The following is a 24,984-nucleotide window of genomic DNA, read 5'->3' as shown; positions in this document are numbered from 1 at the left end:
ATCGGCTAGACACAGCCAGGGTACACTTGCATTGGGGTGCGGGGTTTGGGAATGTGGAAGTGGGACTAATGCCGCAATTACCTGCTGAGGTGGTCCTAGGGAATGATCTGGACAAACTCACTTCCGCATTTGAACCACAAACTACTGAGGAAGCACACCCAGTAGTCACCAGGCAACAGGCCCGCACCCAACACAACAACGCACTGCCGGAGGTCCAGGTAAGAGATTCCTCCCCTTCCCTAGACTGTATCCCTTGGGCCCCTCCTGACGAGTTTGTAGCCGAGGTGATCACTGACCCTACCTTACAAGTATACCGAGACAAGGTCACCTCTATCCAACCGGGGGCGGAGGGGGAAAGATTTGTATGGGACAGGCAGCTATTATACCGGGAAACGAGTAAAGAGATAGCTGGGTCAGACCCTATTACTGCAAGACAGCTGGTGGTACCTCAGAGGTACCGAACCGAATTACTCCGGATAGCGCACGATATTCCGCTATCCGGACATTTGGGGGTCAGCCGTACCAGATATCGGCTGACCCAAAGTTTCTTCTGGCCAGGGATTAGCCAGGAGGTGCGCAGGTATTGTAATACCTGTGATACGTGCCAGAGGGTAGGAAAGAGAGGGGATAAGCGTAAGGCGAAGCTGCACCCCCTACCCATAATTGAGGAACCCTTTCATAGGGTTGCAGTAGACATTGTAGGCCCCTTCCGGAAGCCTAGCCCATCGGGCAAACGGTAAATTTTGACCGTAGTGGACTACGCCACTCGCTACCCCGAGGCGGTAGCCTTAACTAATATACATGCAGAGACGGTGGCTGAGGCGCTGATGCAGATTTTCTCCCGGATGGGGTTACCCAGGGAGATCATCTCGGATCAGGGCACTCAGTTCACGGCAGAGGTCACCCAACAGCTCTGGAAGTTCTGTAAAATTAAGCCCATAATTAGTGCTCCGTACCACCCCCAGACTAATGGGCTCTGCGAACGGTTCAATGGCACCTTAAAACAGATGCTCCGAACCTTCGCAGAGACTCACCGAGACTGGGAAAAATTCCTGCCGCACTTTCTGTTTGCTTACAGGGAGGTGCCGCAGGAATCTACGGGATTTTCCCCCTTTGAACTGCTATTCGGGAGGAGAGTAAGGGGGCCCCTGGACTTGATTAGAGAACACTGGGAGGAAGACCGTAGCGCTGACGGCACCCCTATTGTACCATATGTGTTGGCCCTCCGAGATCGCCTGGAAGCACTCACAAAGACGGTAAAGGAAAACCTACAGGCAGCTCAGACGCGTCAACGCACCTGGTACGATAGAGGCGCCAGGGACCGCAGTTTTCAGGTCGGACAGAAAGTTTTAATTTTAAAACCTGTCCGACACGATAAGCTACAGGCCGCCTGGCAAGGCCCTTATAAAGTGGTAGAACAACGATGTGACACCACTTATATAATTGGCCACTGCGCAGGGAATGGGGGGCGACGCATGATCCATGTGAACATGCTGAAGCCTTACCAAGAACGATCAGAGGAGGTGACCGCTATCTGCGCCCCCACCTCTGAAGAAGGCGACAGCCTACCCCTCCCCGATCTGTTAGAAGACGGACAGCTGGCTGGAGATTTAGGAGCAGTTGTACTGGGGGATCGGTTGAGCCCACAGGAGCGTATCGAGGTACAACAACTTCTGCAAGAAAAGCAGGAGACCTTTTCTAATGTACCTGGATACACCCCTCTGGCTACCCACCGAGTAGAAACCCCTGGTCAACTTCCCATGCGCCAGACTCCATACCGCATCCCTGAAGCGGTACGGGAGAATATGCGCAAAGAGATTGAAGAGATGATACAGTTAGGAGTCATTGAGCCCTCAGATAGCCCCTGGGCCTCTCCAGTAGTCCTCGTACCAAAGCGGGACGGCACGACCCGTTTTTGCGTGGACTACAGGAGATTGAATGAGAAGACCGTATCCGATGCATACCCGATGCCTAGGATAGATGAGTTGCTGGACCGGATGGCCAGGGGTCAATACCTTACCACTATTGATTTGTGTAAAGGGTATTGGCAGATTCCCTTGGCCCCGGACGCCATCCCTAAGTCCGCCTTTGTCACCCCATTCGGCCTGTACCAATTTAAGGTCATGCCGTTTGGGATGAAAAACGCGCCGGCTACCTTCCAGCGGATGGTGGACCGCCTCCTAGATGGGTTCCAAGACTATACCTGCGCATATCTCGATGATATTGCCATATTTAGCGATACCTGGCAGGAACACTTGGCCCATATAGGAGCGGTTCTAGACAGGATCAGGGAGGCTGGTTTGACCCTAAAACCAGCGAAATGTAGCATTGGGATGGCCGAGGTACAGTACCTGGGCCACAGAGTAGGCTGTGGTAAGCAAAAGCCGGAACCAGACAAAGTAGAGGCAGTATCACAGTGGCCTACCCCGAAAACTAAAACCCAGGTGTTAGCCTTCCTAGGGACAGCAGGGTATTACCGGAAGTTTGTGCCCAATTATAGTGCCCTGGCCAAACCCCTCACTGACCTGACACGTAAAAACCTTCCCCGCCAAGTAACCTGGACCCCGGAGTGTGAGCAGGCATTCCAACACTTGAAAGATGCACTTGTTAATGCCCCTGTCTTGGCCGCTCCCAATCCAACTAAACGTTTTCTTGTTCACACAGACGCTTCTATGTTTGGATTGGGGGCAGTATTGAGCCAAGTCGGGGCCGATGGCGGAGAACATCCAGTGGCTTACATCAGTCGCAAACTTTTACCCCGGGAAGTAAGCTACGCCGCCATCGAGAAGGAATGCCTGGCTGTGGTGTGGGCCTTGAAGAAATTACAACCCTATTTGTATGGACAGGCTTTTTCTTTGCTCACGGATCACAACCCGTTGGTCTGGCTGAACCGGGTGGCTGGGGACAATGCCAGGCTGCTGCGCTGGAGTTTGGCGCTGCAGCCCTTTGACTTTAACATTCAATACCGCCCGGGTAAGCAAAATGGAAACGCCGACGGGTTGTCACGACAAACTGATCTGGAGAAATAATCCGTGAGCACCCCGGTCATCCCCAAGCCGATCCGTGTGGGATCAGACTGTGTATGCCGGCTTGTGGGCAAGGGGGAGCAGTGTAGCAGAACGCAGTAAGCCTGTCCTGCAAAATGCCTGTGTGACTGTATTCCTTATATTTTTACCTATGTTGAAATTGCTATTCGCCTATGTAATATGTGAATTGTATGTTATTCGGTAGTTTCCATCCGTACTATATACTTATGGAAACTACCGAACGGAGAGACCACCCCGGAGAGAAGTGTGCCAGCAATTAAGGTTCACATTCTCTCCAAACCGCAAGTTAACCGGCTCATTAACAGTGTGTCTGGGTGGCCGCCATTCGGCATGCGTACACGTGGCGGCGGCCATCTTACGCATGAAAATCTCAGCGGTGTTTTGTCGTCGAGTGTCTGGAACTCAAATCGGACACTCAAACAACCAAACACCGCTGAGATCTCCAGAGCTCCGTAACTGCCGAACGGAGAGACCTAACGAATCCCCATTCGGTAGTTACAAAGTACCAAATGCGGGAATCACTATCTAAGTGAATTAAAGTATGGATGGCAATTATAAATGTTTGTTTTAACTGCCGAACGGAGACCGACCGCAGGGCCCATTCTCATGGAACCCTTTTCGGATACCAACTCGTGTGCGGTCGGTCAAACTTCACCTGCCTGTAACTGCCGAACCACTGGTCCGATCTGGGTGAATTTTGGATATTATATTCACCCAGATCAGGGCTACCTAGCGGTACCCTAATATTAAGGATATGTGATGGTTTAGGGGTACATCCAAGTTTGGGGTAAAGTACTGTACAAGTTAAGGGGATTATGACTCACTCTGAGGGGAGGAGATGTGTGGGAGGTAACAAGCACTGCATTGGTTACTGTCATAATTACTGTAGTTCCCTCCCTTGCATGGGAGCAGGCTTTATAAGAAACCTTGGAATAAACGATTGCTAGTTCTACTCCTGAAACTGTGTGTCGTCCAGTTATTGGGAGTGCTGTGGGGATTTTGCTGTACCTTTTTACCTGCTGGAAACTCTGCTGTGGATTTACTAATGACTTGTTCCTGAGCCCTCCTTGGATCTAAAGTGGAGAATAGCTGCGAGAAATCAGCTCTCCGCTACAGTGGGCCCCCTCTTATTATGTATCATTTTATTCAGGGGAAACATGGCTTTCATTTAATATCAAATATTTAGCTATGCAACATAATTTAATATGAAAAAAATGGGAGACAATAAGAAATGTTGTTATTTTTTTAGTTCTACATGACATTTTAACTGTCAATGTCATAATACTGTTTGCTTTTACTGCAATAAAATACACATATTTGTATTCAGCAAAGTCTCACGTGTAAACAGTACCCCCTATGTACAGGTTTTATGGTGTTTTGGGAAAATACAGGGTCAAATATAGCACGTTGCATTTGAAATTGAAATTCGCCAGATTGGTTACGTTGCCTTTGGGACTGTATAGTAGCCCAGGAATAAAATGTACACCCATAATGGCATACCATTTGCAATAGTAGACAACCCAAGGTATTGCAAATGGGGTATGTCCAGTCTTTTTTAGTAGCCATTTGATCACAAACACTGGCCAAAGTTAGCGTTAGTATTTCTGTGTGAAAAATGCAAAAAACGCCAATTTTGGCCAGTGTTTGTGACTAAGTGGCTACTAAAAAAGACTGGACATACCCCGTTTGCAATACCTTGGGTTGTCTACTATTGCAAATGGTATGCCATCATAGGGGTAATTTTCATTCTTGGGCTACCATAGGGTCTCAAAGGCAACGTAACCAATCTGGCGAATTTTAATGTGAAAAAAATGAAACACAAGCCTTATATTTGACGCTGTAACTTTTGAAAACACTATAAAACCTGTACATGAGGGGTACTGTTGTACTCGGGAGACTTCGCTGAACACAAATATTTGTGTTTCAAAACAGTAAAAAGTATTGCAGCAATAATATCGTCCGTGTAAGTGCTGTTTGTGCGTGAAAAATGCAAAAAAATGTCACTTTTACTGGCGATATCATCGTTGTAATACATTTTACTGTTTTTAAACACTAATATTTCTGTTCAGCGAAGTCTCCCGAGTAAAAAAGTACCCCCCATGTACAGGTTTTATGGTGTCTTGGAAAGTTATACGGTTAACTATAGTGCTAGCAAATTAATTTCCCTTTAATTTCAGCATGGGTTGTCATGCAGGTCCCGCTAATTGTAATTAATTAAGATACCTAATTATGTAAAAATATTACATAAATATATGTGTAGAATTAATATATGTATATATATACTTAGATTATATATATATGAGTATATTATTTTTTTTTTTTTTTACACTGATTAACTTTAATTTAATTTTATTTGAATTCAGCCAGCAGGGGGACTAACTGTCATTACAGTTAGTCCCCCTGCTGGCAATGCCTGAGCCAGCTAACCCGGCCATGTGTTTGTGAGGTCCTCGCAAGTACCTCACTCTCACATGGCCGGGGGGGTCCCAGGACGTCGGATGTGCCGGGCAAGTAACAAAAAAATGGAGGGCGCACTATTACGCCCGGCGGCGTTTAGAGCCTCTTAAAATAGGGCGTAATAGTACACCCTCCGGTCTTAAAAGGTTATTGTGTTAGTTTATAATTTATTTGTTTGGTGATCTGCCTGGCAACCAAATCAGTCCCCTGCATCTAATCTTGCAATGCAGCTGATCCAAGTCATATGATCACAGTATCATCACAATCACATGAATCAGATCGGTGGGATTGGCTGCAGTTGTCAGGCAGTCCTTCTCCTGATTGGATCCAGCAAGGTAAATATAATTCAGGAGGATTCGGGGGGCATTGACATTATGACATGTCCTTACTTCCTAACGTCATTAAAGCCCATGCTGTTTAAATTTTCAAATCCAATGTACCAATTTAGACCCCAGGACAATAAATCACAAAATATAATATAAGTTATGTTTACATTCATTACATTTTGGCAAACAAGGCACACTTTTGGGAAATCAATATAAAATCAATTTGTAGCTGCGGTAAATCATATCTACAGCAAATATAGATAACACAGTCATTCTACTAATCTGTTATTACACACTGTTATAATGAATTTATTTTCAAAGCTGATATTCAGGATTTTCCAATTAGGCAATTTTGGATACTTCACATGAACATGAGTCATTTAGCACCTATGTCAATTTGACAGTTCCTTCTGTGCTTATGAAAGAGCCACATGTGCCTTGAGATTATGCTGATGCATACAAATGTGGAACAGAAATAATGTATCTTATACCTGACCAGATCTGCCATTTTCACAAACAACGATATCTTCAATTACGATGTGTGGGGGGTTGTCATTGACATCTAAAACTTTGATGAGAACCGAAACATAACTTGCAAGTGAAGGATTATCTAAAAAACAAAAAGAAAGCATTTTAATTACCTAATCATTTTACATACAATTACTGCTTATTTTTTTTTTTAGCTTTGACATATGATTTATCTTTTAAAGTACCTGTTTTATTTATTTTTATATATTATGCTTATATTGAAACTTTAAAGTGAGTTATGCCACACATTATAAAAATGAAAAACATTGAAAAGATAAATTTGGTATCACATGATTCCTGGGATTCCCATCTGTCAGATAGGGGCCATAATTACGGGCGCCTGCCTGAGCAATGTCCTGTTTGCAGAGCTCAAAGTAAACACTGCAAACAAACATTTAAATAGGGATTCACATCACCAATGTTGCAAAACGGGTGTGAGCAGGGTTAAAAATACATGTGTCTACAGGCTTATGGTGTTGAATAGGGAATTATGTTTCTTTGGGTCAGGGGTTAATTACATGGTGTTAAGTGGGTAGAGTCAAACTCTGGGACTATAGTCTAGTGCCCTATCATCTTGGCACCAAACTTAGTAAAAATAGTTAGATCATAAAATAAGCCAAGAAATTGGAGATGCCCTGGAAGAAGGAACTGGTGGAACTGTGTCTAGTCGCCCTCTGCAAATATTTTAGACACAGTAAAAAGAGTGGAGGATTGTTAAAAAATATTTTACATTATTAATCATGGGTTAAGGGCAGAGATATTAGTAATGCCCAAAGAGTTTTCAAATAAAATATTGCCCATTTAGTGGACCTCTTATTCACAAAATGTATGGATGACACATAAGCACTCCATGTAAGTACAACACATTTTAATCTATATATTTGTTTACAGTTCTACAAGAAAGATGTAATGATTATATTTCAATATGTCAAGTATAAGTTCAGATTGTTAAAACAGTATAGGCGGGGGCGGGGCTGGACCGCCATGCTGTACAGCACAAGAGAGCTGCTACTGCAACCTTTCCCAATTAAAGCCTATAAATACAGATTTTGTACCAATGTGATGACTGGCAGCTGCAGTTAGTGATGTCCCGAACTGTTCGCCAGGAACCGTTCGCCAGCGAACATAGCTTGTTTGTGGCGAATGCGGCGGCCAAACATATGCGATGGTCGGTCCGCCCCCTATTTGTCATCATTGAGTAAACTTTGACCCTGTACCTCACAGTCAGCAGACACATTCCAGCCAATCAGCAGCAGACCCTACCTCCCAGTCCCTCCCACCTCCATGACAAATAGGGGGCGGACCGACCATTGCATATGTTTGCCCGCCGCGTTCGCCACAAACAAGCTATGTTCGGCGGCGAACGGTTCCCGGCGAACAGTTCGGGACATCACTAGCTGCTGTACATTGCAGGGAGGCATACCTGTTCCGAGGTGAGGCTTGCAGAGTTTGTTTTAGTCCCTTGGTGAGGTGATCCCCATCACCCAAGATGAGGCCTACTCAGGCGGTGAGTGGAGTGGACGGCCCGCCCTACTATCCTGCCTAACAGGGCCATACCAAAAGCATGAGGCTGGGTGGACCTGGCCCCGTTCCCACTCCTTGGACTGGCGGGGGTGATCCTGGTCCGCACCCTAAGGTCCCTATTAATCTGGTGATGCCAGGACTCAGAAATACAGCCAGGACAACCCAAAGCCTAGGAACCGAATCTAAAATGGCGGCGACCAAGTGTCAAGTTACCCGTGCTAGGGGTAAGACCGACGCTCCCTCCTCAATCAACTCACCACAAGCAGATAGCTGGCACGGGCTTGCTCGATACATGTGAAAGGCTGCTATAAAGAAGCAACATAAATCCTCAGTCCTGCCACACATGGACCAACATGGAGCACGGGTTCCGGTCCTGGACGAGCAGAGGAGCCGGAGACACCTTAAACCGGCACATGCAACACTGAAGCAACCGAAGGTGAGCAGCCCTCACACACCTACCCTCGCGTCTACTCAAGAGGATGGGTCCCGACATGAAACATCGCTCCAGCATCCCAGCCTGGCCTGCAGTACCTCCCCGATTGCCACAAAGGGGCCATAACGCCTATGGAGAGCAAGATTACAGCAGACCCATGCTAAACCACTGGCTGAAATCAGCTGAGCAGACACTCATTCAGACTCTCTGATAACCATATGCAAGTCTAATACATTTGTTTCAACGTGTTTACTACTACTACTACTCAAGGCCAAATTCACTTAAGTGTACCTCTCAGTTTCTTAATTGCTTACTGTGGGTGTCTCTGGGGGGAACTCACTCTTACGGACCATAGAAGCAGCTCCTTACAACACCCGGGTCCTGACCCACATATACCTCTTAGAGCTGTGAAATTCAACCCATCCTAACTGGTTTCCACATGCCCTCTGTATCAATCATTGTTTTTTTTTTATTCTTCACACATTAATCTCTTTCCCAACTATCATAGGGTAACATTTATCGTAGTCTTGAGACGCGGTTTCCCTGCACTAACCTTTATGACTTAACTCTCACTGTGCTTGCATTGCCACATTCTACTTTAATTTGGTATGTTGTCTCAGGGGGTCACTGGGGTGTTCTAAAGTTCATAGCCTTTTTGACTAAGACAAGTTAACAGATTATTAAATTTATGGTGAACGTAGTCTGGACACACATAATTAGCCTGATTCATACTCTTAATTTTTAAAATTGGACTGTCACTCTGTATGCCATGTTGATGTGGTATACTGTTATTATTGAGCTTGATACAGCTGTCGTGGCTTTACAAGCATGTTATTCTAACTGGCACAACTAAAATAAAGAAATATATAAAAAAAATAGTATAAGCATAGGGTAGTTGTCACGCATCCTTCGTCTCCGAGTGGCAAAAACGGAGATAATTACTTTCTGAAGATTGAGGGGAGTGCCCTGATGCCGGACTTTTGTGGCATGTCGGTGCACTTCGCCCGCTGCAAACCCACACAATTATTTCGCCCCACGTCCGTCCACGGTAAAGACGACATCGAAGTGCGGGTGACGTCACACAAAAGACGCACACGCACGTTTTGGGGGTGAAGGGCTAGGTACAGCCAATCAGATCTGCAAGAGGGTTATTTAAACTCACATATTCCTTAGCTTATTACCCTATTGTGGTTTCCCTTAGATGGTTATCCGAGAGTGTGTTCCTCATCGTGTTTTTCTGTTTTTTTACTTTGGCTTCATTTTGACTTCCCTGATTTCTGGTACCCTTGACTTTTGGCTTTTCCTTATTGCTGTGTCTCATTCTGTGTCCCTGACCTCGGCTAGTTTTCTGACTATTCTTGGGTACGTTAAGTCCGGCCATTCTAAGGCCCTTAGTTCTAGGGTGTGATACTATTCTGCGTGCTGGATCAATATAATCCTGACAGTAGGCAGCCTTCAACAATCCAGATGTTGTGGACTACATCCCACATAATGCTCTTACACCTATAATGCTGGCAAAAAATCATGGGAGGTATAGTCCAAAACATCTGGGGTGCCGAAGATTGTCTATGTCTGGTATAGGCTGTCATTAGTCCTTAACGTCTTAAAAACATTAGGATATACCATGCCATCTTTTACAAAGTGGGCTTAATTGCCGTTAGGACAGCATAGGACGAACAAGCATTTTGATGTAAGCACGCCCCAGTCTCTCCCCTCAGGCCATACACACACACTGAACCTTTCACACATATTGCACCCCTCACACATTGCACCACTCACACACACCACTGCTCCTCTTCCCTAATACAGCCCATATCCCAGCAGAACCCGGGTAAGTTGCCAAACTGTTCTTAAATGGTTTGACTACTTACTCTGGGATGAGGTCCTGGCACTCCTTGTACCATAACCACTACACAGAGCTGTAGTGGTTATTGTGCATGGATTATTTCTTTATATAATCTACAAGTGCCCCTCCCGAGATCAGGCTCTGGATCCACCACTGCCCCAAACAAACAGTTGAGCTGTATGCAGAGCTTAAAGTAAGTGCTGCTTACAGCTTTTAAGTCTCTTTACATCCTCACAGCTGGAACCTGGTGTGCACATGGTTAAATCCGAAGGAAGACCTGGTATCCATGACTCTCCTCTGTCAGCTGGGGTAATATTTAATGTCCCATACTGATAGATGAGCAGTATGCAGTAATAAAAATGAGCACTGCATAAATCTCTTTAAATTCCTTTATATTAGCAAGGCTAAGCAATCATGCTCAGCTGGGGGAATTCTCAGACTGCTTGATCATCACTGAACAACATCTACTGTTTTAGCAGGAAAATCTCTCAGTTGGTTTCAGATAGACTTGGAGATTAATTTTGCTCTCAATTGCAAACTCTTAAAATTTGGGCCAAGTGGGTGATTTTTGGAATTTTCGATTTCCGAGCCCCAATATAGACTAATCATGAAAAAAATGACTCATGCAAAGGACAATTGGGGTTAACCACTAAATGTTGATTTGTTTCACTTTATTCACAGCTCAAATGAGAAGTGAACAATACAGGGATAAAATGGAGACATGTATATATATATATATATATACCGTATTTTTCGCTCCATAAGACGCACTTTTTTCCTCCTCAAAAGAAAGGGGAAATGTCTGTGCGTCTTATGGAGTGAATGCATACTGAGAGCGAGCGGCATGAAGGAGGGAAGGCTGCAGAGAGCCGATACTGAGCCCTTCCCAAGCAGAGAGTGCTGAGAGGAAATGACTATCTGTTACTTCCTTCCAGCTTACTGACCACGCAGGCTGGGAGGACTGAAGGCAGGCTGAGAGAGGAGGAGGGAGGAGAAAAAGCTCTGCAGGCAGACTCCCATCCCATCAGCCTCAGCCAGCACCAGGAATTCACCTCCCAACAGCAAAAGGTATTGAAACAGGGGGTGGTTAATTATATCTCAACTGCAATTTATGTGTCAGCGTGTATGTTTAGGTGAGTGTGTGTCAGTGTGTGTATGTATCTATGTGTGTGTTTCAGTGTGTGTTTGCCAATGTGTATGTATGTGTGTCTGTATCTGTGTGTCAATATGTGTGTGTGTATCTGTGTAGGTATGTGTATCTGTGTGTGCCAGTGTGTGTATGTGTAGGTATGTGTATCTGTGTGTGTAGTTGTGAGTGTCAATGTGTACCTGTGAGTATGTCTGTGTGTGTGTATCTGTGTGTAAACTGTACCAGTGTTCTTAATGCCACTGTTGAATGCTGTTAACTTTACATGGTTGAAATATTATTCTGATATAGTTTATTAAATAGTTTAGTACACCATTTAATTCAGAATATTTTTTTCTTGTTTTCCTCCTCTAAAAACTAGAGGAGGAAATGGCCTCTTATGGTCTATATAAAAATACCGGCACTCTAGGCTTTGTTCATCCAATTTATTTGTGGTTAATCCGATCGGGAGTTGAAACGTTGACATCTCTGGATTAACCACAAATAAATCGGATGAACAAAGCCTAGAGTGACGGTATTTTTTTGATATTATTATATTATTGTGACTTGGCACCGGGTACTTAAAACTTATTTTTAGTATGAGTGCAAGAGGTTCATTTTTTTTGCTATATATATATAAATATATATATATATATATATATATATATATAATATGTTTCCTGATATTAGTTACTTTTCTCACTTGATCTCTGAACCAAATGGTGGGGAAATGCATTTTATTCTGCAGTACATTGATTGGTGCATTTTTGTTCCCTTTTTGTTGACCTTTGATATACATTTAAAGACACATAAAGGTAAACCCTTAAATGGACACTATAGTCACCAGAACAACAACAGCTTAGAGTAAAATCATTCCCTTCAGGCTTTTTTCTGTAAACACTGTCAGGGGAGTTAGTTGGTGGTTTTAAAACAAAAGGATCAGGAATACATGTTTGTGCTCCTGACTCTATATTGTTCCTTTAACCCTTTAAATCCGGAGGACGTACTATTACGCCCTGCAGGAGCCGGCTCTAAATGCCGGCGGGCGTAATAGTACGTCCTCGCCATAATGGCCGCCCACGTGGCGGGCGCTAATCGCCCGCTACAGATCGCAGTCGGGGGGGATGCCTGGCCCCCCAGGCAATCTCCCCTGTGGCCGGTGACCGAGATCTGCAGTCTCTGATCGCAGTGACAGGCTGTCACTGCGACCAGTATTCAGCATGTGTCAGACGATTTCAAATCGGCTGACACATGTGGCCGGCGGCTTTCCCCTTCTGCAGATCGCGGTCGGGGGACTTACCTGGCCCCCCAGGCAGTCCCCCTGGGGTCAGTGACCGCGATCTGCTAAGTCTGAGATCGCAGTGACAGGCTGTCACTGCGATCTCAGAGCGCTCTGATCGCAGTGACAGCCTGTCACTGCGATCAGTGTTACATGTGTCAGCCTATTGGCTGACACATGTAACTGGCACAATGATCCCCCTGCAGATTGGAAGGGGGGAGTGCTTGTACCACCCAGGCACTCCCCCCTGTGGTCAATTCCCCAATCTGCAGGAGGTGATCACAGTGACAGGCAGTCACTGTGATCACTGATCCTGTGTGTCAGCCAGTGATGTGAAATCACTGGCTGACATTGTCTCTGCCCCCTGTCCTGTGAAAAAAATAAAATATTAGTTAAAAAAATAAATTAAAAAAATTACAGTTACAAATAAAATATACTTAGATCATATATATCATATATATATGATCTAAGTATATATATATATATACACATACACACACACACACACACACATTTACACATGCACGACGTGTATTTAAATATTAATATATATATATATATATATATATATATATATATATATATATTAATATCAAATTACACGTAGACTGATACTGATTAAATATATATATAATTATTGTTATATATATATATATATATATTTATATATAATATAAAAAATATATATGTAAACACGTAAAAAATAAAATTAAAAAAATATTTCAAAATAAATAATTAAAAAAATATATAGATGTGTGTTATTTCGTTCTAACTGTATTGTGATATTAATATATATATTTATATCAAAATACACGTAGAACAAAATAATATATATATCATAATATATATATCTATATAGATAAATATATACGTATATATCACTATATATATACCAAGAGAAAAATAATCTTGCACTCCACTCACAAAGTATAAATGCCCGGTGCTTGTCCAGCAAAATACAGAAAATCCAAATAAGATAGCACTCCCAGGACTTGTAAATCAGAAGATAAAACGTAACTTTTAATTCTCTTGAAAAAATCTACGTTTCAGTCTGTTAACCACAGACTTTCATCAGGACTAATGTACAAACTATAAAAACACATATATATACAAATATACATATTAGCAATCAACTTACCCGGACCGAGCTGACAGGGAGATGCAATTATCTCGGTGGTGGGTAAGTTGATTGCTAATATGTATATTTGTATATATATGTGTTTTTATAGTTTGTACATTAGTCCTGATGAAAGTCTGTGGTTAACAGACTGAAACGTCGATTTTTTTCAAGAGAATTAAAAGTTAAGTTTTATCTTCTGATTTACAAGTCCTGGGAGTGCTATCTTATTTGGATTTACTATATATATACCTATATATAAATAAAAATATTAAAAAAAAAATTATATATATATATATATACGTATATATACACATATGTATATATATATATATACATATATTAATTCTACACATATATTTATGTAATAATTTTACATAATTAGGTATCCTAATTAATTACAATTAGCGGGACCTGCCTGACAACCCATGCCGAAAGTATAGGGAATTTAATTTGCTAGCACTATATTTAACCCTATAACTTTCCAAGACACCATAAAACCTGTACATGGGGGGTACTGTTTTACTCGGGAGACTTTGCTGAACACAGATATTAGTGTTTCAAAACAGTAAAATGTATTACAACGATGATATCGCCAGTAAAAGTGACGTTTTCTGCATTTTTCACGCACAAACAGCACTTACACGGACGATATTATTGCTGCAATACTTTTTACTGTTTTGAAATACAAATATTTGTGTTGAACGAAGTCTCCCGAGTACAACAGTACCCCACATGTACAGGTTTTATGGTGTTTTCAAAAGTTACAGCGTCAAATATAAGGCTTGTGTTTCATTTTTTTCACATTAAAATTCGCCAGATTGCTTACGTTGCCTTTGTGACCCTATGGTAGCCCAAGAATGAAAATTACCCCTATGATGGCATACCATTTGCAATAGTAGACAACCCAAGGTATTGCAAATGGGGTTTGTCCAGACTTTTTTAGTAGCCACTTAGTCACAAACACTGGCCAAAATTGGCGTTTTTTGCATTTTTCACACACAAACAAATACTAACGCTAACTTTGGCCAGTGTTTGTGACCAAATGGCTACTAAAAAAGACTGGACATACCCCATTTGCAATACCTTGGGTTGTCTACTATTGCAAATGGTATGCCATTATGGGTGTAAATTTAATTCCTGGGCTACTATACAGTCTCAAAGGCAACGTAACCAATCTGGCGAATTTCAATTTCAAATGTAACACGCTATATTTGACCCTGTAACTTCCCAAAACACCATAAAACCTGTACATAGGGGGTACTGTTTTACACGTGAGACATCGCTGAATACAAATATGTGTATTGTATTGCAGTAAAAGCAAACAGTATTTTGACATCCACAGTTAAAATGTCACATAGAACTAAAAAAAATTAAAACATTCTTTTTTTCTCCCATTTTTTTATATATTTTTTATATTAAATTATGTTCAATACCTAAATATTTGATGTTAAATGAAAGCCCTGTTTCCCCTGAATAAAATGATATATAATAAGGGGGGATGCATTTAATATGAAAGAGGTGAATTATATGAAAGAGGTGAATTAGTTTACGTTTTGTTCTGTTCACAACTTGTACATTTGGCTGCGGTGTTAAGGGGTTAAATTACAACAAGCACATTCTAGTTTTTGTTTTGGTTCTGTTATACCATCTGCATATTCTGCAATGTCTTATTTGGGTTGACATGCACTCACTAATTTTAATATTATATTGATCTCTTCTATCAAATGGTATGAGTTTATATTTATGTTTTGCATAACAATTACAAAGGCACATTTCGCTGAAGAGCAAACATTAGAGTATGTTTTGCCTTTTTTCAAGCTCGGATTATTACTACTTTATATAAAGCTATTAACAGATGTGTGGTTTTTAGACTTTGTTGTTCCTTATCTTATATGTAAGCATATTCTCTTTCAAGTGTAAATGCTAGGCATCATACCAAGGGTCTCTAATACAAAAAGATCTGTTGATTTAGAAGCATACATTAAGTGAAAATGGACAAAATTTAGTATTGAGTTATTTTAATCATATTTAGCCTTAACTGTAGATGTAATAAAACATTATTCATACATTCATATAATTCATATCTACCTGTCTCAGCAGCAGTTACTGTAATGTTATACCATGGGTTTTCTTCTCGATCAAGGTGTGTTGCTGTCCTTATTGCTCCATTATTTGTGTCTATTTCAAATTCTTTGCCTTCTCGTAAATTGGTTTCAATGAAATATCTATATTGGCAAGGGAGAAAGAATAAAGACTTTTGCATCCATAATTCAGAATATTTTTTTTTCAGCGATCACAATCTCTCTAGTAACTCCAGTAGTTTGTCATACACAATGATACAAGATTCACTCACTTATATTAAAGTTTCAGTAATGTGTGATTTAATAACATGAGTGTTATACCAATATAAATCGTACATAAAACTTACTTGTAAATATTCTACATAAAGTATTTTTAATTAGACTTTAATTCATATTTATTTATTTATTTATGTAATATCAATATATTAAATGAATACGTTTGCTAACTAACAATGACCTTTTTGGTATAGTATTAAAGGACTGTAGCACCAAGGCTAATAAAAGTAAATTGTTATACATAAATGAAGGAAAACAAAAAAATGTCCCCAGGTGAATCTGATTGGAGTTAAAATCTTCTTCACAAAGGTACACCAAAAATATCTCAAAACGTCAATAGCTATAGGTGGGTGGAACCATCCATTATAAGACTATTTCAGGCAAGACCAAACTGGACTATGTGGACTAGAAGAGGAAATTGACTTGAATACACAGAAATCGGAGGTTACAACAACTGAGAAACCTCAGAGAGCGATAACTACTGGAAAAGTCCAACTAAAACCAAAGAATCATAAAAAAATACTAGAAAAAGCACTAATGCCACAAAAGGATTTCTCCATGTCAAAAGTAAGGTTTATACAGGGAAAACTAATTGGTTTTTCTAGAATACCAAATACATAATTTTAATGCAACAAGGCATGGGCCATGATAAAGAATTGCACAGGTTTCTGATATCATAAATTAATGTATAGTCACACACTATTTGCCATGTGCAGTGGAGGTTAAGTCTCAGTAGTGATATAAAGTAGGAAGACTATAGTAGGTAATGTGAAAAAAACTTAAAGAAGGCATGGTAGAACTGGAATGAAGTACAGTCTTGGGTAGTCTACAGTCAAACATATAAACTGGGCTCAGCTGGACAGTCAACATTCCATACAATATGCAGACTACGACTGGACTAAAAATCCCTGGACTACACAAGGTGAATTTGATGCTGTAAAAGTATTTCTACAGTGACAATGCAACAGAACAAGTCACACTTGATAGTCCTCATGAGGATACATATTACAAGTTATGTGCATCACAGGCCCCAGGTTGATTCGAAAGAGCCTGTAATGGTTTATTTCATAAGGCCCTCTGTCTCCAATTTGTGAAAGATTAGACACCTGACAAGAAGAGAATGTACTATGGTTGCATGGGACAGGAAAGGATAACAACCTAAGTATTCTGGGAGTTAGACCATCACAAAAGGATGGTATTGTGCCAAAGAGTCACAAAGAAAACTGGTGGGATAAGGACCTACTAAAATAGGCAGGTAGGCATCGAGAAGCACAAAAAGACAAGTGACAAGTGATGTGACATATTTTTTTAGTGTTTATAGACTTCTATAATTAGACACATGTTTTGACAAAATTGAATATTCTTTATGGACTACTTTGTAAAAGACCCTGAGGGGTTGAAACGTTGCTGTGTCGCTTCTGGTTCTAATAAAATTGCCTATATTTTGGAATTTGTTGGAGTGCCTGGATTATTTTCTACAATTAACAATTTCATATTTGGTCCATTCTGGTACTGGGACTTGTCCAGTGGAACACCCTGGATTCCTGGATGAAGGGCTGAGTGGACTTCCACTATTTATTTATATCTACTTTGTAAATAAGACTGCAACAAATTTGATTTGGTTTTCATTATATGTTAATATATTTTAAATATTAATTCAAATACATTACAATTATATTATTAGAGCTAAAATCATACACATCTGAACAACTTAGTTTCAAGAATGTACATCCAGAATTCAGACTGATACTGTATAGATAAGCAACAAGAAAGATGCATGGATCAATAGATGAAAGGATGAATGGACAAATAGGCAGACAGGCAAACCGAAAAATAAATAGGATAGATCAATTACTACAAACTGTATTTTTTAGGGGGTCTTGGGTAAACGTGTAGATATAGGAAAAAATACCAAGGCAGAAATACATTTTAAAAATAATTTAGTATTCTGTAGACTTACAAAACAATTCAGTTTAACTGCTTTAAGATGCCCTTTTGTTGTTTTCTCTTCTTTTCAAATGTGTCTGGATCCCCCAGGCCTTGCATGCGATTACCATGCATTTTCAGAAGGATTCATTTCACACCTGACCATATTGGTTATATCAGGAATGCTTCTGTGAAATTGCTAGCAGAAGACTACAACATCAGCATGAGCAGGTCAATATAAAAGGTTAATACATATTTCCTTATAACTGCCTCTTTCAACCCATCAAATAACCAAATATTATAGCATACAGGCTTGCAGTGCCCCACTTAGGGAATTACTGGCTGCTTTTAAAGTTATCTACTCTCATATAGTATAGACGCTGCAATTAACTGATATTTAATGATTGATTATTGCCTGGTTTACCACTTTGTCAATATAGTTTAGCAGCAGCTGCTATGCTTCATAATTGAAGAACTGCATTTCTGACAGCTTAACATCTGCTTATCACCTATATATTTAAATAAGAATTAACCTTTGCTATTGATATATTGACACATTCACACACAGAGCTTTCTCTGACTCAACATTATTAAATTATTAAATATATAATTATTATATAAAGTAGTGGAGTTCCCTGGGCCCTAATAATGTTAGGTGGGGTCTCAAGTGGAGGCCCCATCTTCAATCCACTAGCAGCAAGCAGAAGCCCCATATTTTTATTATGGACCCATGAGATTGAGCATTCATTGGGTCTTATGAGGTTCATAATAATTAAAGGGGCTCTTGAGAATGACCATCTCCTGTGCCTAATTATTAATTTTCTTGCTGCAAGTCTAGACTCTAGACAGAAATATTGGGGTCCAGTGGGTGCTTTTTAAAAAATTTTTATTAAAGGAATACCCCAAGCACAACTACCTATTGTAGTTGTTAAGGTGCCAGGAATGTACACCCAGGAGCTCAGCTTATTATAAGGTTGACAACTGCTGCCCCCTTTTGCCCACTCAAGCTCCTGGATTGAGCTAAACCTTACAGTGCAAGGCTGATAATTTCTGTTTACAACCCCACACAGTTTGGCAGCCCTGCTAACAGACCTTTGCTCAATGGACCTAATGGAAGCGCCTTCCAAGAGTTATGTTTTTTACATTTTTTTCTGTGTTGCAACATAGAGCATTCAAGAGCAGTGTATTGCAGCATCAAATGTTCTACTAGATCATTAAGTAAACATCATATGCATCATTACATATACAGATCAGTCAAAAGTGGAATGTATTGTTCTACAGAAAAAAAAAAAATCCTGCTTTTGATACCCTCCTGTTGGAAAAGTAGTAACGATATGTAGATTATTCATAAAAAGCATACAATAGAATACAGCAACATAATTAGTTATAGTCATAAATGCATTTAATTTAAACATTTTTGATATATTAAGGTAATGGCTCTTAATTTATGTAGAACACACACATTTACTACATTTACTAATTAAGTCATTTCTAGTCTTGGTTTAGGATATTTATTTTTTCAAAAACTGCAAATATTGCTTTTTTAAACAATCTGTAAAAATGGTAGCATAGAACAAGTATAGTCAAATGTGACGTTCTAGTTTTTATTTTTGTTTGATTTAATCAAGTTTGTAACCATATTATTGCCTTTAATGTTTATATTAATGGTAGAAAAACTATTTCAATGTAGGCTTTTTAAGAGATTTTGCAGAAGCAACAGTTTTTTTTATAGAGCTGGTATTGTCACTGAACTGACTATGGGACTAAATAGCTGTAGTATACTGCCCTTGATTCTTGAAAAAGAAAGATGAACACAATGAGAACTGAAATTGTTACATAACGACGCAATCTGGGAATGGCTGAAGACAAATATTATATGGTATATGAAGTTTTCTATAATGTACAACCTATTTTATTAACCTTGAAAAAAAATTCTTAAGCAGATTAAAGTGAAAGGAAATAACACTCCAGGATATATACAAAACACATTATTCAATGATGAATACATTTATAATGCTTTAAATTCAGGTCACTTCTTCAAATAGCCAATTTTCACATTCCTTCTAATTCGTTTAGTTCCAAAGAAACTATGCCGGACAATACTAAGAATTACAAGAGAGACAAGTAAATATAGTATGTACCCATGAGGGAGCAAAACATTTTTTATAAAAACTAAATATAGACTCCTTTTGCAAAGCATGTTCTGCAAAGATATGTGACTCACTACACAACAACTAAGCAAACTGAAAAAAGGGAGAAGCACTGTAAATATTTTACATGCTATCTACATGTAGAACATATATATAATATATGTAAAAGCAATACAATAAAATTGATTCAATAAATGTGCAATAATCTATGTATCTGGTCACACAAGGTTGAACAGTGTAATACACCCACAAGGTTTATGCTAAAGCTGGTGTTGAATGATTGTCCAGGGGCAAGTTTGCAATTTTTCTCTTAGTTCTGATTGACCGCTGAATAGAGTGCAGATCCTCCCTAAATCCAGTAGAAGTTTGAATAGTATTGTGACAAACGCTCCCTCCCATGTACATTTGCCATGGACTCCTGGAGTAGTGTGGAAGCCGGCCTCCTGCCCACTGACTATGGTCCAGGTCTGGGACACTGTTTGGGAGTTACCTTGCCAAGCCGCCATTAGTTGCTTTCCCTGGTTCGGTACTTTCTCTTCATGCAAATGGAACTGGACACTAGCTCTCTGGTGGCCCTCACATGAACCAAACCTACAAATAGTCCTCAGCAGTACTTAGCCTCGACCGCTATGGAACTAATTTGGGCATGAGGACTTCGTGGGTTCCCAGTCACCTCAGCGGGACTTAGCCGCAAATGTTATGGAACTGTTTTCGGCATGAGGTGCGGTTCCCAGACAACTTGGTTCACTGTTTTGAACCACTTTGAAATCCGTCAGGATAGCGCTTTTTGGAGGGAAGGTGCCTGAGATTAAGGGGAACAAACACTATCTAAGTGCCAGATGAAGCACTCTATATTTCAGCCGAAGGACCTCCAGAAAGTTGACAGGCAAAAGCACCAAACGCCCTGAAACTATTTGGGGCATAGGACCACGAGTGTGGCCGGTCAGAATTTTAACACGGTGGCATTTCCCCTACACTTCATGAATCTGAGCGCTATTTGGAGGGTTATTTTATATTTTTATGATGTTTTGGGGTATTTTTATGTGTTATGTTTTTGTGTTTGCCTCTCTGTTCCTGGGAGATAATTAGCTTACTATTCTTTAACACAACTATCTCCCAGGCCCAGAGATTCCATGGAAGGGACTTGTGCTTAATACAGTGGAGACCCCCTGCTGTGGTCTGTGCATAAAAGGCAGAGTTTGGCTCATTAAAATCAGTTGTACTCCCAGAACTATGTGTCGTCTAGTTACTGGGAGGGGAAGAGCTATAATCACTGCTCCGCACCTTGTTCCAGCTACGTGGAGGATTCGGTGGGGAGAGTCCTTGGAAGGACTTATGCTCCCTGGACTGTGTGTCTGTCACGGTAATATACCCCAACACGCAGGAATAGTACAGATAGTCAGGAGACAAGAAACCAGGGGTCGTCTTACCGGACCTTAGAATGGCCGGACTTGACGAGAATAAGCAAGACAGAGTCTAGAACAAGCCGAGGTCAAGGGAACAGAGAGACAGCGTAACGTAGAACAAGCCGAGGACTGGTACACAGAGGACAAAACAGCGGATAAGCAAGCAAGGATAAAGAGAGAGCGGAGTCAGGAACAAAGCCAAGGTCAAGCACCAAAAAACCAACTGAACGATACAAGCACTAAAGGGAAACTGGACAGAAACCACGATAGGGCAAGGAGCAAGGGAAACAGGTGAGTATAAATACCCTAAGGTTCACTTGATTGGCCCCTGTCATATCCACGCCCCCAAAACGTGAGTGTATGGGGAATGTGGCCTGACAGGGGCCAATGGGAGACTGATTCTAATTTAGTCTCCCACTGTCCCTTTAAGAGCGCGCCCGAGACGCGCGGCGCGCTCTTAGTGTCGGGCGGGACACGTGACCGCTTCTCGCGGTCACTGCCCGCCTGACTGATCATATCGTAGGCTGAGCCGCGCGCGGCTCGTGCAGGAGCAGGACCGCGCGCGGCGAGAAGAGAGGACCCCGGCCGGCCCCTGGAGAGGGTAAGTACCGCTACAGTACCCCCCCCTGAAGACACGCCCACCGGGCGGGGAGGAGCAGGCCTGGCAGGAAAACGAGCGTGGAAAGAACGCACAAGGCGAGGAGCGTGAACAGCGTCAGCGGAAATCCAACTGCGTTCCTCAGACCCATAGCCCTTCCAATGTACCAGATATTGGAGGCGACCCCGAAGCAAACGAGAGTCAATTACAGCCGCCACTTCAAACTCCTCATGGCCCTCCACAGAAACCGGAGGAGGAGGAGGGACATGCCGAGTATAACGGTTGCACAGGAGGGGTTTTAACAAGGAGGTATGAAACACGTTAGGAATGCGTAAATTTTTTGGAAGATCCAATGCATACGAGACAGGATTAACCACATGCAAGATACGAAAAGGACCAATAAAACGAGGGGCCAACTTCATAGAAGGCACACGAAGACGAATATTGCGAGTAGAAAGCCAAACCCGGTCTCCCACAGCATAGGATGGAGCCGCCCTGCGATGCTTGTCTGCCTGAACCTTCTGGCGAGCAGCAGAGGCCACCAAAGAACACTGAACCTGCTCCCAAGTATTACGTAGATTAGCCAAATGTTCGTCCAGAGCTGGCATGCCCTGTAAGGAGAATGCAGCTGGAAGAACCACGGGATGCCGGCCATAAACAACGTAAAAAGGGCTGTTAGCGGAGGATTCATGAGCAGCATTATTACGAGCAAACTCAGCCCAAGGAAGAAGGTCAGCCCAATTGTTCTGATGGTGGGACACGAAACAACGAAGATACTGCTCTAGAGATTGGTTGACACGTTCAGCAGCTCCATTAGACTGGGGGTGGTAGGCTGAGGAAAACGAGAGGGAGATACCCATCTCCGTACAAAACGTTCTCCAGAATCTGGAGATAAACTGGCTACCCCTATCGGACACGATCGAAGTGGGAATACCATGCAACCGAAACACCTCCCTGGCAAAGATAGAGGCAAGTTCCCTGGATGATGGCAATTTGACAAGAGACACAAAATGAGCCATCTTAGAAAAACGATCCACAATCATTAGGATGACAGTTTTACCATTAGAGGGAGGTAATTCAACAATGAAATCCATGGATATATTGGACCACGGTCTCTCGGGTATGGGCAACGGATGTAACAACCCACAAGGAACTCTGTGGGAGGACTTCATACTGGCACAAGTGCTACAGGCATTAACGTAATCGGTGACGTCCTTGCGCAAGGAAGCCCACCAGAAATATCTAGAAACTGCTGAAAATGTCTTAGAAATGTCCAGCAGTTCTAGTGTCATGATATAATGACAAGATGTCTCGTCTCTCCGGTATATCAACGAATAGCTTATCAGCAGGCCTCTCCCCAGGAGCCAAGTACTGTTTAGCCTGAATAGCTTGTAAGAGAGAAGACGAAATGGAAAGAACAGTAGTCGCTATTATTCTGTCAGGCGGAATGACAGGGGTAACATCGACCTCGAGTTTGTCGGTAGTCTCGAATTGTCTGGACAGAGCGTCAGCTTTAGTATTACGATCACCCGGTCTGTATGTGATTATGTAATTAAAACGAGACAAAAACAGAGACCACCTGGCCTGCCTAGAAGACAATCTTTTTGCTTCACTAAGGTAAGAGAGGTTTTTGTGATCCGTTAAAATGAGGATGGGATCCCTAGTACCCTCTAGCAGATGTCTCCATTCCTTGAGCGCCAAAATGATAGCAAGGAGTTCACGATTGCCTACATCATAATTCCTCTCTGCTTTGGACATCTGTCTGGAAAAGAAGCCACAAGGGTGTAACGGCTTTTCAGGTGAATCTCTTTGAGACAAGATAGCACCTACCCCTATCTCAGAAGCATCAACTTCAAGAATAAAGGGCAGTGAAGGGACAGGATGCTGTAAAACAGGAGCAGAGGCAAATGTAGCCTTCAAGAATTCAAAGGCCTCGAGTGCTTCTGGTTTCCAGACATGAGTATTACCATCCTTCTTGGTCATTCTGGTTATAGGCGCAACAATGGCAGAAAACCCTTTAATAAAACGCCTATAATAATTAGAGAACCCCAGAAAACGCTGAATGGCTTTCAACCCCTGGGGTAGAGGCCATTCCATAATGGCAGACAGTTTCTTGGGATCCATACGAAAACCCTTGGCCGAGATTATATAACCCAAGAATTGGACTTCAGATTGATCAAATGAACATTTTTCGAGTTTGCAATAGAGACCGTTAACCAGAAGAGTTCTCAACACTAATTTAACATGCATGTGATGAGTCTGTAAATCAGTAGAATAAATCAATATGTCGTCCAAGTATACTATAACGAATGTATGTATAAATTGACGTAGGACATCATTAATAAATTCCTGAAAAACTGCTGGGGCGTTACAAAGACCAAAGGGCATCACAGTGTACTCGTAGTGGCCACTCCTGGTATTGAAAGCGGTCTTCCACTCGTGATCCTTTTTGATACGTATGAGATTGTAAGCACCCCTAAGGTCCAATTTAGTAAAAACTGTGGCCTGTTTAAGCCTATCAAATAGTTCTGTGATCAAAGGTATGGGGTACGCATTTTTGACGGTGATTTTATTTAGGCCCCTATAGTCAATACACGGCCTTAATTCGCCATCTTTCTTAGATACAAAGAAGAAACCCGCCCCTGCCGGGGAAGAGGATCTTCTTATAAATCCCTTCTCTAGAGATTCCTTAATATATTCCTCCATAACCAGATTCTCCTGAGGAGACAAAGGATATATTCTCCCTTTGGGAGGCATCGTACCAGGTAATAAATTAATAGCACAATCGTAAGGCCTGTGAGGTGGCAATCTTTCAGCCTCCCTTTTATAAAAAACAGATTTAAGAGACAGGTACTGAGAGG

The 24,984-nt window shown here is 41.6% G+C and overlaps 1 protein-coding gene across 1 annotated transcript in view; it reads right to left on the bottom strand.

Annotated features, from left to right (window-relative positions):
* The window catches only part of CDH18 (cadherin 18), a 696,504-nt gene that overhangs the window by 48,276 nt on the left and 623,244 nt on the right, over window positions 1-24,984 (bottom strand). Inside the window, exons 9-10 of the mRNA XM_063451839.1 lie at window positions 15,775-15,911; window positions 6,322-6,440 (exon numbers count right to left, since the gene is read on the bottom strand). Of these exons, the coding sequence (XP_063307909.1) occupies window positions 6,322-6,440; window positions 15,775-15,911 (256 nt within the window). The remainder of the gene's footprint in view (window positions 1-6,321; window positions 6,441-15,774; window positions 15,912-24,984) is intronic.

The sequence above is a fragment of the Pelobates fuscus genome, chromosome 4 (genome assembly GCF_036172605.1).
Source record: "Pelobates fuscus isolate aPelFus1 chromosome 4, aPelFus1.pri, whole genome shotgun sequence".
Lineage (NCBI taxonomy): Eukaryota > Metazoa > Chordata > Amphibia > Anura > Pelobatidae > Pelobates > Pelobates fuscus.
Note: the sequence above shows the minus strand (reverse complement) of the source record. Positions and strands in the feature narration are given on the sequence as shown.